Source organism: Fragaria vesca, unplaced genomic scaffold, assembly GCF_000184155.1.
Source record: "Fragaria vesca subsp. vesca unplaced genomic scaffold, FraVesHawaii_1.0 scf0513018, whole genome shotgun sequence".
In the NCBI taxonomy this organism is placed as follows: Eukaryota; Viridiplantae; Streptophyta; class Magnoliopsida; order Rosales; family Rosaceae; genus Fragaria; species Fragaria vesca.
In genome coordinates, this window is record NW_004443419.1 from 211,231 (window position 1) to 225,930 (window position 14,700).

General features: G+C 37.6%; 2 protein-coding genes and 1 pseudogene across 2 annotated transcripts; 2 read left to right on the forward strand and 1 right to left on the reverse strand.

Annotated features, from left to right (window-relative positions):
* Nucleotides 1-2,030: 2,030 nt before the first annotated feature.
* LOC101291300 lies at nt 2,031-3,260 on the forward strand (annotated as a pseudogene).
* A 648-nt stretch (nt 3,261-3,908) lies between these two features.
* Nucleotides 3,909-5,324, reverse strand: LOC101291592 (BI1-like protein-like). Its single transcript, XM_004309666.1, has 4 exons — nt 5,062-5,324; nt 4,857-4,970; nt 4,255-4,412; nt 3,909-4,124 (listed from the first exon to the last, which is right to left on the reverse strand). Exons 1-4 carry the CDS (start codon nt 5,303-5,305, stop codon nt 3,909-3,911), a joined length of 732 nt encoding a protein of 243 aa, XP_004309714.1. The 5' UTR covers nt 5,306-5,324.
* Nucleotides 5,325-9,746: 4,422 nt separating this feature from the next.
* On the forward strand, nt 9,747-11,228 carry LOC101307952. The gene is made up of 3 exons (XM_004309643.1): nt 9,747-10,000; nt 10,528-10,631; nt 10,787-11,228. The coding sequence occupies exons 1-3, from the start codon at nt 9,844-9,846 to the stop codon at nt 11,081-11,083; spliced, it is 558 nt and encodes a 185-aa protein (XP_004309691.1). The 5' UTR covers nt 9,747-9,843; the 3' UTR covers nt 11,084-11,228.
* Nucleotides 11,229-14,700: the final 3,472 nt, after the last annotated feature.

Genomic DNA, 14,700 nt, shown 5'->3' on the forward strand with positions numbered 1-14,700 from the left:
ATGTTCTTTATATAAACTGATGATGATATGCTGATGATTGTGTTGCTTTGTTTCATGTTTGTATGTATAGGCACCAAACGTGTTAGGGTTTGCGTTCGGGATTGTTCAGATGATTATGATCCTCGTCTACAGGAAGAAAATGACCAAGATAGATTTCTTACCGGAACAGAGTCTAAGTGATCAGATGCCAATCACAACTAGGGTTCCTGCTCCAGCAAATGATAACATGACACTAGCAATTGTCATTAGTACTACAACGAAAGCTGGAGACGATGAAACTGATGATGATGTCGACGACGATGATTATGATCTTGAGAATCAGTTGGACGGTCTGCCCAAAGGCAAGGCAATCGTGGCCGCTGCCTTCGGCCTCATCTTGAGAAGGGCCTCAATATAAAGTTTTTAAACAAGTCCTGCATATATCTGTACTTATTTTTGAACTCTTCCAAAAAATGAAATAAGAAAAAACCTATAAGGTCTCAGCCTAAAACAAAGAACTGAAAGGGACCGATCTTCAAAACAATACAAGCTCTCCAATTTACTGTGAAAAGATGAAGTTGTGGAATCTTTACTTGCTCAATGTAAAGTTGCGAACTGATTAGCTATCAAGTAAATTTTATACACGCATATGAATTACTACGATGTATTTTTTACGCGAAAGAGTTTCTTAACATATTCATCACTGAATCTTGTTCACCGAAAAAATGTGGTATCTAGACGAGGCTGTAACCAATACTCGTTGCTAGGGCCCCAAACCTCACCCAAAAGGCCAAAACAGAAAAACAAAGCTAAACGTGGAGCTAGGTACGTACTGTGTTTATTTCAGACTGAGAATGAGATCACAAGGAACCGTATATGAATTTGCAAAAACGAGAGTAGTGAACAAGATGTTTAGAAAATTATTAGATACTTTAATTACTTTATATGTATATGGATCAGTCATCAAGCAAGATTTAAGGCTGTTCGATCTGTATTGCAATCAAGCCAGAGAAAGAATTAATCGAACACACTTTTTATATAGCTGTGACAAGATTCCTACCATTATCTTTTTATGCTTGATATTCTAGCAGACTTGTAGTTTAAGAATGGTCTTGAGAAAAAGCAAAGACATATTGATTGATCAGATGGCAAGTACTATAGCGTTTATGAAGTAGTAATCAAAATTAGTTAGCTCTTGTACCAGTTAAGTTTATGAAGGTAATTTTATTTATGTGCACTTGCTTACCAAACCATTGATATGGAAGGTAGTCCAGTCCCTACCAATTAATTTGACCTAATTTGCACTTCCTACTTCAAATGGGTGCTATAAAAGAAGTTTTGTTCTGAATTAATATATGGTTTTACTCCCAAATGGCAAAAGCATGTAGGAAGAATTTGATTTGACTTCGTAGCCATGAATCAAAGAATTCCCATATGTTACATAGAATTAACGCCATCGAAATTAAGCTAGGTGAACGAATTCAAAATCGTGTGATCACAAACTAGACAGACCCTTGAGCCACCTTCAAAAGATGTTTGCAATCAATTTTGATTCCTAATAAGCTTTCGGCCTATCCCAGGAGTCAGGAGCTTTAAAAATATAGAACCCCAAAAAAGGTAATAGTAAAAAGCAAGTCCAATATATAGCAACCATATTAAGTTATTACATTGGATGTTCTTGCTTTGCTTCTAAAATCTTTTGGTCTAGACTAGACCACTTCTTCGGAAACTTCTCGCTGCTAGCTCTAACCTCTGCCTTCTCCTCATTTGTGACCTAGCTAGCAAAAACAAGCTTATTATGGTCTTCCTAGTTCAACGTACTGCCCTCTAGTGATTTCACACAAACAGTTCCATCATATTGTGTAATGCCATCATGCATGATCGAGCTCAGCATTTTCTTTACTCGTATATATACGTTCACTCGATCAATGAAGGAACTCAGATAAAAAACTTCAACTTGATCGAGTCTTTGTGTAGCAGAGCTTTCCCTCAAAGCCTCAAACTCTCAGTCATTCATTAATTACGAGCAGACCTGAGCTTGATATCCAAGAATGGCAGCCGTTGATCTTCATCTTATGGCCTCTGTGTTTGGCATTCTGGGTAATTTGTCTAGTATAGCTATCTAGTTGATATATGTAGATATCTTCTAGCTTTTACCAAATGAGCAAATCTTACTCAGTTCTCCATTCTACTAATGTTTGGATTCTCTAAGTATCTTTGTTTGTAAAACTTGTGTAGGTACCATAGTCGCCTTCCTCGTCTACCTTGCCCCAATGTAACATATCTCTCTCTCTCTCTCTCTCTCTCTCTCTCTCTCTCTCTCTCTCTCATTTTTATGCATGTACATTTCTGTTATATATTAAAGTTTGTATTTTTTGTTTGTTTTGCAGACCAACATTTTATAGGATTTTCAAGACAAAATCAACACAAGGGTTCCAATCTATACCCTATTCAGTGGCATTGTTTAGTGCCATGTTAACGCCCTACTATGGCTTCCTCAAGACAAATGCTCTGATTCTCATCGCGATCAATTCCATTGGTTGCTTCATCGAAACTGTGTACCTTGTAATGTACATGATTTATGCACCACCAAAATCCAGGGTACTCTATCTTCTCTCTTCTCATCTTTTTTTTGTATGTGCACGCGCGTATTAAGATAAAATTAAAACTTGATTCTGGTTTTCTCATATTTTCACAGCAAAGCTATTTGTTCTGTTTAATGCCTTGGCTTTTGGTTCCATCTTAGTTGGTACAAGCCAAATCCCAAATGTTCTTCTGCGGTTGAAAGTTGTTGGGTGGATTAATGTAGTGTTCAATGTTTCTGTGTTTGCTGCTCCTCTTAGTAACATGGTAATTTGGCTAATTTTGTTCATGCTTTACTGATTAATATCTATTTTCTGGTTAATTGGTCAAATACTAAAGATTGAATTCTATTGACTTGCTTTTTCAGAGACTGGTTATTAAAACAAAGAGTGTGGAATACATGCATGTCATTCCCTTTGTCACTCTGCTTAACCATATATGCTGTTATGTGGTTCTTCTATGGCCTTTTGATAAGGGATTTATTCGTAGTGGTACAATTTCTTCCTGTCTTGCTTTCCGTCACCTCTTGCATAAACTTCCAATACCAAACTTTTATGTGTTGATGAACTGTGTTGTTGATTTCCTCTCATTTTTTATTTGTACAGGCACCAAACATCTTAGGGTTCGCCTTTGGGGTTGTGCAGATGATTATGTTCTTGGTCTACAAGAGCAACAAGAAAGCAGTCTTACCAGAATAGTCTGAATGTCACAATACCAAGCACAAACAGGGTTGCTTCTGTAGAAAACGATGACATACTACGTACCAGCAGGTGAAATCGATACTCAAACTCAATTGGAAGCGAGGGACATAAAGAAGAGCTCTGAAGTCGATGACCATGAGAATCAATCAGAGATCATTACTGAATCAATTGTGTGAAGGAAACTGATGAACCCAAGTGCAACATTTATTGTGTTATCAGATGATTGAAAACAATGAACCAGTGCAACTATGTAATATGCAAAGCTAGCACAAGCTCTTCCACTTCTAGCGTTTGGTCTTGTTCTTTGTATCACCAACTGGATTTTGCAACTAATTATATGTTGACTTCATCATACAATCATCTAGTGGTGTCAATCTATTTATATCTCTCTTCGGTTACGTTGAAAACAACGGTAAGTATAATAAGGCCGGCTACTCATACAAGTATATAACCTAGTAGACAAAGCTAGTCGCTTAATTAGCATATATAATCAGCACCTTCAACTGGTGGTCCTCCTACATGATCTTTACAAAAGAAAGAGTAATCTGAGTTTAAATGGACAGTGATTCAATGGTGAAATCACGGTGTACTGTTTCAGCTGGTTACGAAAATATTTAACAGACTAATTAAGGGCGAGGTTAAGCATCATCGATCTGAGCTCTCTGCCTTCTTCATCATCTCCAATATCTTGAGAAACAAGTTGATGAGGTCCAAATACAAGTCAATGGCCGCAAGAATGTACTCATCATACTCGTAGCGCTTGATCAGTTCGTCTGTGTCATGGACAATGTAGCCACAGAATACGAGTATTCCAACAATCCCGATAATCATATGACTCGTCTTACCAAGAGGGAGGAAAATCTGCATAAAGATCGATATGAATGCATTATCGGACCAAATACAATTGAACACATTAACCGCAATGGAATCGAAGGAACATAAAACCGCAAGAGCCTAGAGGCCAGCAGGTTCAAGCAATTGAAGCACAAACCTGTATCACTCCAAAGACAAGCAGAGCCAGCAGGGATGCAAACAAGAAAGGACCCAAGAAGTTGAAGTCATGGCCTCTCCTTGCACCCCAAAAGGTATACAAGGTCAGGCCTAGAAAAATTGCAGCGGTAAGAATGGCAGCCTCCAAAACCACCTTCCCTGCAGTTTCCAATTCAACAAATTACATTCCATTTTGTTAGGCTTGTGAGCAAGATTATGTATGTGTTACTACAACTATATGTGTGTGTGTGTATCAATATATGTTTTCATAAATTAGACGTGTAGTGAATATACTTCACGAACTATTAATGATTGGCACAATATTCATCGAGTCAATCCCCATATCCCCCAAAGCATGCCGTGTGTGTACAAGTCATGGAAATGCTACATCCGATCCCTTTGCTAAAACGCTAAATTATTCAACAACAAAAAACGCTAAATTATTCAACAACAAAAATATTAACCCTATAGAATTAACCCTAGCCTTGTGGGACAAAAATTCGTGTTAAAAACCAAAAATCACAGCTAGGGCACGTATTGGTGCCCTAGGTGGCCGGTGGCGCCGCTTTATAATGAGGTAAAGAGGAACGAGAAGTGACGTACCACTGATGAATGCACAACTAACTCCGACCATGAGTGCCTCACAGATAGTGAAAGCCCCAAGGAGCATGTAATTCAGAGGGTGCTGTTTGCTATAAGCAATCATGGCGACGAGCACTGCAACAAACCAAACAATAACGAAACCCTAAGTCATCACAATCTGACCGATATAATCAAAGGGAAGAGTCAAATTAAGAGACATGCGTACCAACAAGGGAGGTGATGATGATAGTGTTTTTGAGAAACCATCCGAGCCAAGTTTCGATAAGGAAAACGGCGATTGCAGGGTAAAAGAAGACGGTGGCGGCGACGGGAATGGTGAGGAGTATCTGGAAGGTGAGGATGGCATAGACTTTTCGGATGAAGGCCCATCGGAGCTCGGGGTTCTCAGTCATAGAAGGGTAGAGTAGCGGGGTCGTTCCGGCTTCCAAGTCATTGTTTCGGGTCTTCATATCGAAACGAAATCGAGGAGTGTTTGGTTTCCAACGCCCTATACCCCTTTTTATATGGTTGTTGTTTTGAATTTGGCACAATTATATTGTGGGTTTGAATTTGATACCAACAAGGAAAAAAGATTGTGTTATCCAATTGAAAATTTTAAATAATGAATTTTTTTTGTTAGAAAAATAAAATAGATTTTTTTTTATTAGGATTAAGATAGCGGTGTGTTTGGTGTAGCTGGGTTTATAAGAAAAGCTGGCTTATAAGCTGTCCTGAGAATAAGTGACTGATAAGTAAAGTATAACCAAGCGTTTGGTAAACTGACTTTTAATAGGTGTTGTGAGTGCTAAAAGCAGTGAAAGGTGTTTGGTAAATTGAAAACTAAAAGTGCTTCCAGCTTGCAGAATGACCAATTTGGACATGAAACTAAAACTAACTTCTTATACTATAATTTATCTTTTGGTTATTTTTACAAACCATAAAAATAACTTCATGTCCATATAAATTATTTATTATCTATTTTTATAAATCATGATGTTCATATGATAAATATTAAAATGATTTATACACGTATTGAGTCGCACTACTAAAAGAGCACATTTCCTACAAAAAACACACACTAATGCAGAATGACAAATTGTTCATCCTGCCCGTTCAAGTTGACAAGGAGACAATTAAATGTTCATCAATTTAAACTATATTAGAAGAACCATAACTTGCACATTCAGATTTGTCTTGGCTACTGGGCAACAATAGTGACCAGGATAAACTACGCGCCTGCTACACTATCTATAGTATTGCTCACAATTGCTGCAACCTGCTATACACCAACTTCAGAAGGAGTCGAGCAAAAGCTAGCCTTACTCCAAAATCCAGCATTTTATTTGATACAGCTCACGCAATGGCCAAGCAATATTCATCAAATTTTGATAGTTTATCCTGCTTGATACCTTCAAAAAACAATATAAGTTTGAGTCAGCATCATGGTATAAAAACTATCATAAATCAAGAGCACCTTACAACAGAAACATTATTAAACTACAAAGAACAATATCAGAAAATCATTCATCTAAATAACTAGGAACAATAATCCAAACAAGAGATCATAACTTCAAAATATTCATGCTCTCCCCTTACACATATTCTACATCTTCTATGATAACTAAAAAAATCATACCCATCACAATTAAACTAACATTTGTTTCTGAGGCTCGAAGTTTGGTTCAACACTAGCACCAGGAAGGTGTCAAGTCTTCTATCAAACATTAGAAACCCTGCAGTTGACAAGAGAGGCTTCATAGTTTCATACCAAACCAAATTTCCACTGTTTTTATATACACTAAAAAGTACTGCTACTTGATGGGTAAAAATACAGAGTACACAAGGTTACATATACACATACACATTGCCAATGATGAGGCAGAGCCTTAACTATGATACAATTCTTCATATGAAGATTGCACATCAAGCTAATGGACTAGATATCAGATACCAGATATATAAATATAGCTAGTCGCATATACACATTTATCAGTTAATTGTAGGAAGTAGAAGTGTCAAAATTGGCAGGACAGGACATGTATATGTACCTAAACTTAGAAGACCACAAAAATTGTATCATAAACTAGAGTTTAATACGCATCTGCATAATTAGATTATTGCTAACTCAATGGACATGGCAGCTATTTGATAATCTTGAATCTTATTTTACTATTTGGCTTGTTGAAAACCTCATTCAACATCGAAGCTCTACAAATCAAGATAAATAGATCCATGACAAACATACAAATCATTCAAGGACCTCTACTACGGGTAACAGTAATCAAGAGGCAGCCAAGAAAGTATCACAATCTAATGGTCAAAGACAAGCCATAGCTGCATTAGTGTTTGTTACCCGCCACAATCTAATCAGAAACTATATTCTACTAAAGACTGCATCTTGCATATGCGAGCCCAGATAAAACAGCTCATCTAACCAAGATTTCCAAGATAAACCAAAAAACAAAACACTCACAAACTAGAACAATTTTTCAACATTAATAGAATTAATGTTGTCAAAGCAATCAAATGCGACACAATGCCAAGAAAACCAAACTCACTGCTTGTTTCCCCACCCAACCTAAGCCGAAATAGTTTCTCTATATACCATGCTAAAAGACTGAATCTTTAATGTGCTACTCCAAATAACATAGCTATTCGAACACCACCAACATAAACAGAAAAAGTAAAACACTCATTCCATATATGCATTCTAAACTAGTACCAAATCATCGAAATTGCGTAAAAAACTAGTAACAAATCTAGTACCTTGCAAATGCTGACGGATGAACACAACGAGTAAGAGCAGCGAAAACGGAAGAACCTGCTCAATCCACCTGGCTACCTGTTGAATATCATATCTCTGGTAAGCCGAAATCCCTCGAATTCTCCTCCACGGCATTCCCACCCTCCCCGGCCTCATATTCTTCGGCGCCAACGGAGCCACCAAGGGCACTCTCTCATCCATCCCAGCCTGACTATCCAACCCCCCCACCCCTCCTCCATCCTGCACCGCCGTCGCTTCCTCATCACTCCCACGGTCCTCCTGTTCCCCGGGTAACAATAATCAAGGGGCAGCCAAGAAAGTATCACTCTTGGATTTAGAAATTGAGATTTAGAGACAAAGAAGAGGGCCGGGAGAGAGATAATTCATCCAAACCCAATAAAACTATACAAAAAGGCACAAAGATATTGCTAAGTTTCAGAGATTAGAGAGAGAAAAAGAGAGCTGCTGCTGATCAGAAGTTGCAGATCTCAAGCTTAGCGACGAACAGAAAGAGAGAGAATGGATTCGCAGGCTGTTGGTCATATAATTTGTTGGCATTAATAGGGGTACCCAACGTCATTTAAAAAGTTTCATTAAACACCCGCGAAAAAACACGCCGACTTACAAGAAAAAGGAGGGTAGGAACAGCTTCTCCTTTTCCCCACGAAAACACCTTCTACTTTTTTAAAAAGTGGCTTTTGTACGAGTTACCAAACACCAAAAAGGTCTGTGCTTATAAGCACAGGAGCTTATAAACCCCCCCAAACGCAGCCCAAGTCACCTCAGTTACGTTAATACAGTACCCACTAGTCTGTAAGTTAGCAAGTTACTCACCCACTAGTCTGTATTCGGACCAAGGTTTGGAAGACTATCCACTAATGTGCACGAACCCGAAGAAGCCTCAAACATGCTGGCCACAAGCTGGTGGAAGTTTGAACTCAAACTCTTAATTTGATATAGAAGATTTAAGAAAGATAAGATATTGACGATTTCACAAATAAATGTACTTATTACATACGACTTGTGTTCCATACTTTAAAACCCAACTTTAGAACCTACAGATAAAGAATACCATAGTTCCTACTAGGAAACCCTTCTAGTGAGGATCCTTAAGATGAGAACTTGGTGAAGACTTTTCGGCTTATCTCACCTTTCGATCTTATATCCACATCTTAACCGTTCAGTTTATAGGTATTTATAAGTAGATCATTTATCCAAATTTTCATCTATATTGAAAATTGTTAAGGCATTCATAAGTGTGATTTATCAATTATGAACTTGAACAGTTCATATTTGACAGATTTGGTTTGTCCATTAATTTGATATAATTTATTATCTTAACGAACACCAATTTAACTGAAAATTTGTATAAATGATCTACTCATATAAACTTAAAAACTAAACGAAGGAGATGTCAAAATGTGATCAAAAAATGAGTCTTTTAAACCATAAACTAAAAAGTTCTCAACTAGTCCTCAACTTAAGAGTCCTCACTAGAAGAGCTCCCGTTCCTACTAAACTAGATAGCTCAATGTTTATGCAAAATTCTAGTATACATTGTGGTGTACACGTTGCAATTCTAATCATTCATAACCATTCATATAGGTAGACCACCAACGAACCATTCAAATAGGTAGACCGAAAATTCTTCTACACATCAAAGTGCAAGTGAACCGAACAACTAATATACAGTATTTTGATCCGGCCATCTAAGTCGCACTACATGTATATATATTAATGCTGTTAACAAAATTGAAACTCAAAAAAATAGTCTCAAGTGTTTCCAACTAAAGAAATGAGAACACTAGGTCGAAGAAAATGTACTCTTATTATGAATATTTAATTTGATCGGATCAAAAATAAAAATAAAAAAAGGAATTTAAGGTCTCCCATTTAAACACTTACATATTAATGATACAAATACACTTTGGTGCGTAGAATCCGCAGACCACCAAACCAGACGCAAATCTTGGGCACGAATAGACAAACCGGATCGACTATCCCATTTATCGATCAGCCCAACACAGACCCACTTAAGAAGAACGTACCAATAAGACGACGAATAATCGCTTGCCACGTGGCAGAAATTTGTCTACATTCTACAAAGCTGCACCAGAAGACACACTAGCTTTCTCATACACCGCCTCGCACTGGAACACCTGCTGCAATTAGGGTTTCCAATTCGTCCCCTTTCTTCATCAATCCCCCAAATTCTTCAATTTTTTTCTCAATTCCTCTCTAAAAATGAAGAACCGAAACCCTAAAGACGCTGTAATCAACGGAGACAAATCGGAAGGCTCGAAATCGGTGTACAATAAGAAGAAGAACATGAAGAGATTTGGTAGGCAAGGCCGTTCACTCGAGAAATCAACTAACAGCTACTACAACCCATCTGTTATAAGTATGAAAGCTCTCTCCTTTCCTCCAGTTTCACTCTTATTTTGTCAAAGTTTGAATCTTCAGCTGTGTTCTTTTTTAATCTACTCTACTTTGGTATGGTGTATGTGTGGTAGTGAGACTTAAAGATAAATGCTGAAGTTTAAGTTGGTTTGAAAGCAAGTGTTGGAAAATAGAGATTAATGAGCATATGGGATGTTTGAACCTTAGTGTAATAGGCAGAGGAACTTGGAATGATATTATGCTTCTGTTAAATTGGAAACAGAGTATTTGGGTAGCTGCCATCAGCTGAAAATAGTGAAGATAATCTACATTCTAATGTCCAATGGTTCATTTGAGTTAGTGAAACAATCTAATAAAATGAGAAGAGGGTAGAGAATGCATTTCAGTGTTCAATAAGTGATTAATGTGTCATTCTTTCAAATAGAAAATTGGATTCTGAAGTTCTCTCGTCATAAAAGTGGGCAGGATTAACGATTCTTCTTCTCTTTTACCCGTAATCCTAACTGTTTGTGTTCTGTTTTCTTTCAGAGAAGAAAAGGGAGTTCTACGATAATGCGAAGCATGTGAAGAAGTATAAGAAGTTGGTAAAGCAACAGCACACTGATGTTCCATTGGCTATAAAAGCCCTCGAGGTTTGATTCCAAATTCAGAATCTGTTTCTCCATTTGTTTGTTTTGTTTGTTTGGATTTTCTTTGGAAACAGTTGGAGACATAATACGATGTTAACAAAACAATGGGAAAATGTAACTTATATTTCCTATGCATATGTTTTTGGTGGCCGGTGCAGGATGAGAATGAAACTGAAGAGGGTAGCAAGATGAGTAAGAATAACAAGAAGAGAAAGGATAGAGAACCACGTAATTTAATAGAAATATATGAGAAGAAGCATGAAGAGCAAGAGAAGGCAAGAATGGAGAAGGAGGCTATCTTTCAGGCAAGGAAGGAAGAAAGAGAGAAGTCTGAAGCTCGGAGGAAGGATATTAGGGAGAAGATGATGAAGAAAACACGTAAAGGCCAGCCTGTTATGAAGTACAGAATTCAACATCTTCTGGAGACTATTCAAGGCTCTATGAATAAATCATAGTTTGTGAATGGATCAAACTGTTTTGAGTTATGTACAAGTGTACTATTCGGTTACTGCTTGAATTCTGAACTCAACTTGGCTTGATAAGGGCAATTTTAGTTCCTCAAGCAATGCAAAAACAATTTTGATATTATTAATGTGGAAATCTGAAGTTTGTAGTTCTTATATGCTCTGCAATAAGCGCTTTTATTTCATTTCACATTTTCACCTCTCTTATGAGCTATAAGCAAAGGGTAAGACATTTGTAGAAATCCCAAGTCCTACTCTTAATCCTCTCTGCTTAAGAATTAGGCTTTACCTGGGTTTCTCTACTGGTTCTGCTGGGGCTTTCTTGTTCTTATAAGTAGAGGGTTATCACTGTATTTGTACAGGTTTAGAGAGAGCTATCTCGTAGAAAATTGGCAGATTGGATAAGCTTGCCTGGAGGCGTTCTCTTTATGATTTTTGACTAGTTGTTTGAACCAATTGAACATGTTAGTTTTGCTTTAGTTTGAGAGATTGAGGTGCAGTTTCAATAGATTATAAATAAATTGTCACTGGCGTAACAACTTCCAGTGCTGTTGATCCCTAGTGCTGAATCCCATGAAAGCGGAAGATTGTACCCCAAAATAAAACACTACAGAGTGAGTTTAACATTGCCTTATAACACTAGCAAGTGCTTTAATTATCACCACAACAACGGTGGTTAACACCACAGAAAATATAGTAGAGAGAAGAGAGTGATTGCCATCATTTGGATGTAGCTCTGGTCAAACCTTTCAGAAAAGAAGCGGCACTCATTCGTCTTCCCCTTAGGTGTGCAAAGGTTGGCGTTAAATTTAAATGATGAAATCAATGATCTAAGTCTTTGGCAAGCGCAGATGAACATTCCTACTGAAAATTGGACTGTAGATCATAGCTGGCTATTAGTGGCTAAGCTAGTAATACTATAAATAAAATTGTCGATATTCTTGCAGTAACTCACTGCAGTCAGCGAATTCATATTTTCATGAAATAAAATTTGTTTACTCCTTGTGGTTTGAAGTCGACATCTGTTTAGTCCTTGTGGTTTTATTTTAATTTGAATGGTCCTTAAAGTCATAATTTTTCATTCAAATAGTCATTCTATCAATTTTCTCAGTTAAACTGCTGACGTGACCTATGACCATTTGGATGAAAAATTGTGACTTTAAGGACTATTTTGATTAAAATAAAACCACAAATACTAAACAGATGTCGACTTCAAACCACAAGGACTATATAGTATTTTACCCTATTTTCATTCATCTTCCAAAAAATACATGGACTCTGTTTAGAAGGGAAGCATTCCACAGTGTTTATGAAAAACCATTGATCACTTTCATAATTCAAATTTCTCCACTGATTACAATTCCCTCAAGTATTACAGTATCACATCTCACAGACTGACTGAGATTATTATGAACAAACAGAAGTTAATAACTACAGAAAAATTGGGATGGCAAATAAACAATCAAGTGTTGGAAACTATAAACGGGCGATGCTGGACAGCCACTAGACAGTACTTTGGAGTTGGTTTGCAGATGGTCATGAGCACAAGAGCTAGAACAACCACAATTAGAAGTGTGAGTAGATTGGAACCGGCTTCTTCTAATTCTGAGCAAACCACCTTTCCCATAGCCAAACTTCAAGCTTGAGCTTTGGCAACAACAACGAAACTCTTATCTCTGCTAAAATAGTGAAGGAAAGAATACCAGGAACTTGATGCAGTATTTAAGCTGTCTTTTCTAGTCAAGTCTCCTCGGAAAGTTCTAGTATGCCTAGTTTGTCTTGCATCAATAGTCTCTTTCCCTGGTCTGGGCTGCACGGCATTGACTGCAAGAGACTAGATACAGTTTAACAGTTGTTGCAAGATAGAATGATAGTGTGCCTAATCTGACTAAATGAATGTGAAAGCCTCATTTTGTTAATATTGAATGACTTTGCATCTCTAAAGGCTAGAGGCTTTTGTCTTGTGGCAAGACTGCTAAAAGATCAAAGATGGGGTGATCGGTTCTATGAAGGCTTTGTTCCACATTGCTTCTAGATTTGTGGAAAGCATTTCAATTTATGCATAGGGTTTCTCTCAAAGCAACTTCAAGTCCAATTACATTTTGGGCTCTACTTGAGATTCAAGTGTTGAGCAAACTATTCAATATGAAGCCCATTCTATACTGTAGTTTTGGATTTGGGGGCTGAGGATGGAAATAAGTGAAGCAAAGTGACTTAGGATGCCTCAATAATTCAGTTGCCTCATCCCTTTCCCACTAGACTAAATTACATGTTGTTCTTGGGAAGAAGCATCTGAGAGGTACATTACAGTTTCACCATATTGGTACAAAACTCCATCTCCAAAAGAGCTTGAGGGCCAGGCCACATATTGCACACACTGATGAAGGCACCAACTTTAACTGCAGCCCCTCACAACTTTATAATCATACAGTGGGGGAAGCTCAGTCAGATTGCTTTGAAATCATGAAAGGTTGAGGATGCAGAAACAGTAAAAATCAGAGTGCATTATTCTGGTAAATAAAAGGAAGAGAATAAAAATGATGAACATCATCAATAGCCCTCCCACAAAAACGTGTGGCCATCATCAACCAATGAAAAAAATCCTGCAAAGTTTGATTGCCCCACAGTCACACTCATCTCATCTCAAACAAGTCTTGAATTTAAGTCTTCAATGAAATATTGTGTTATAAGATGTCCAACCTACTAATCACATTTAACAAAACATAATACATTGTACAAAAGATCTCCTGTTTTCCTCGTCCCGCATTCACGTGCTAACAGGATGCTAGTAATAGCGTTCTTCCTTGGTAACACGAACATCTCATCAATTACATGCATTAATTTCAATGACATAAATCTCATACTTAAAAACAGCTCATATTGAACACGCAAAAGTCTACCAACTTATTCGTATGATGATCTTATACGAAATCATCGTACCAATAGATTTGTCCGACCGTGATGCGAAATCACTTCATCTCATCACCCTCAGTGTTTTTAACCAAGCTCTCTCTTTTATCATTTTCCGGGGGTCAGTTTTCAGTAATGTGGTGGTGGGGAAGAGGAGAAGGCTGTGTCTGTGATAAGTTGTTATCAATCTATCTGTCTTTACTTATCCTTCCTGTGACTTCTTTTGGTTTTTTGTTAGCTTTACTACATGAGAGAAAATTAGTCTGATATTCAAAGGGGGATTAAAAACAAGTTCATCTTCTTCATCCTCCTTCTTGGGTTTGGGTCTGCTGGAACTGGGTCATCAGGTAGACTAGAAAAGAGAGCGTGAATGAAGCAAAAAGTTGTGGACACCATCCAATGTCACCGAATCTAGCACGTGGCGCAACAGTCGAGGTCTCTCTCTCTCTCTCTCTCTACCCAGTGACATTAAAGCTTTTACCAACTCACCAATGGCTACTGTGACTACTCTGAGAGACCATTTACCAAAGGACTTGGCTTTTGCCCTTTTCCTCTACTGAACTGCCTCTATCAAGCTTCCTTTTTCTTCCATTTTTGGGTTGCTTGGTTACTAACAATGTATGGCGGACAGTGAAAGAGCATAGTCATTTTGATTTTCCATGCATTTCCTTTCCTCTTTTACCTTCCAATCTACCAAA

Coding starts and splice junctions, on each gene's coding strand:
- LOC101291592 (XM_004309666.1), bottom strand. CDS start 5,305: ATGAAGACCCGAAACAATGACTTGGAAGCCGGAACGACCCCGCTACTC. Junction 4,971..5,061: donor CATCATCACCTCCCTTGTTG/GTACGCATGTCT, acceptor GGTTTGTTGCAG/TGCTCGTCGCCATGATTGCT. Junction 4,413..4,856: donor TAGTTGTGCATTCATCAGTG/GTACGTCACTTC, acceptor TGGAAACTGCAG/GGAAGGTGGTTTTGGAGGCT.
- LOC101307952 (XM_004309643.1), top strand. CDS start 9,844: ATGAAGAACCGAAACCCTAAAGACGCTGTAATCAACGGAGACAAATCG. Junction 10,001..10,527: donor CTACAACCCATCTGTTATAA/GTATGAAAGCTC, acceptor GTTTTCTTTCAG/AGAAGAAAAGGGAGTTCTAC. Junction 10,632..10,786: donor TGGCTATAAAAGCCCTCGAG/GTTTGATTCCAA, acceptor TGGCCGGTGCAG/GATGAGAATGAAACTGAAGA.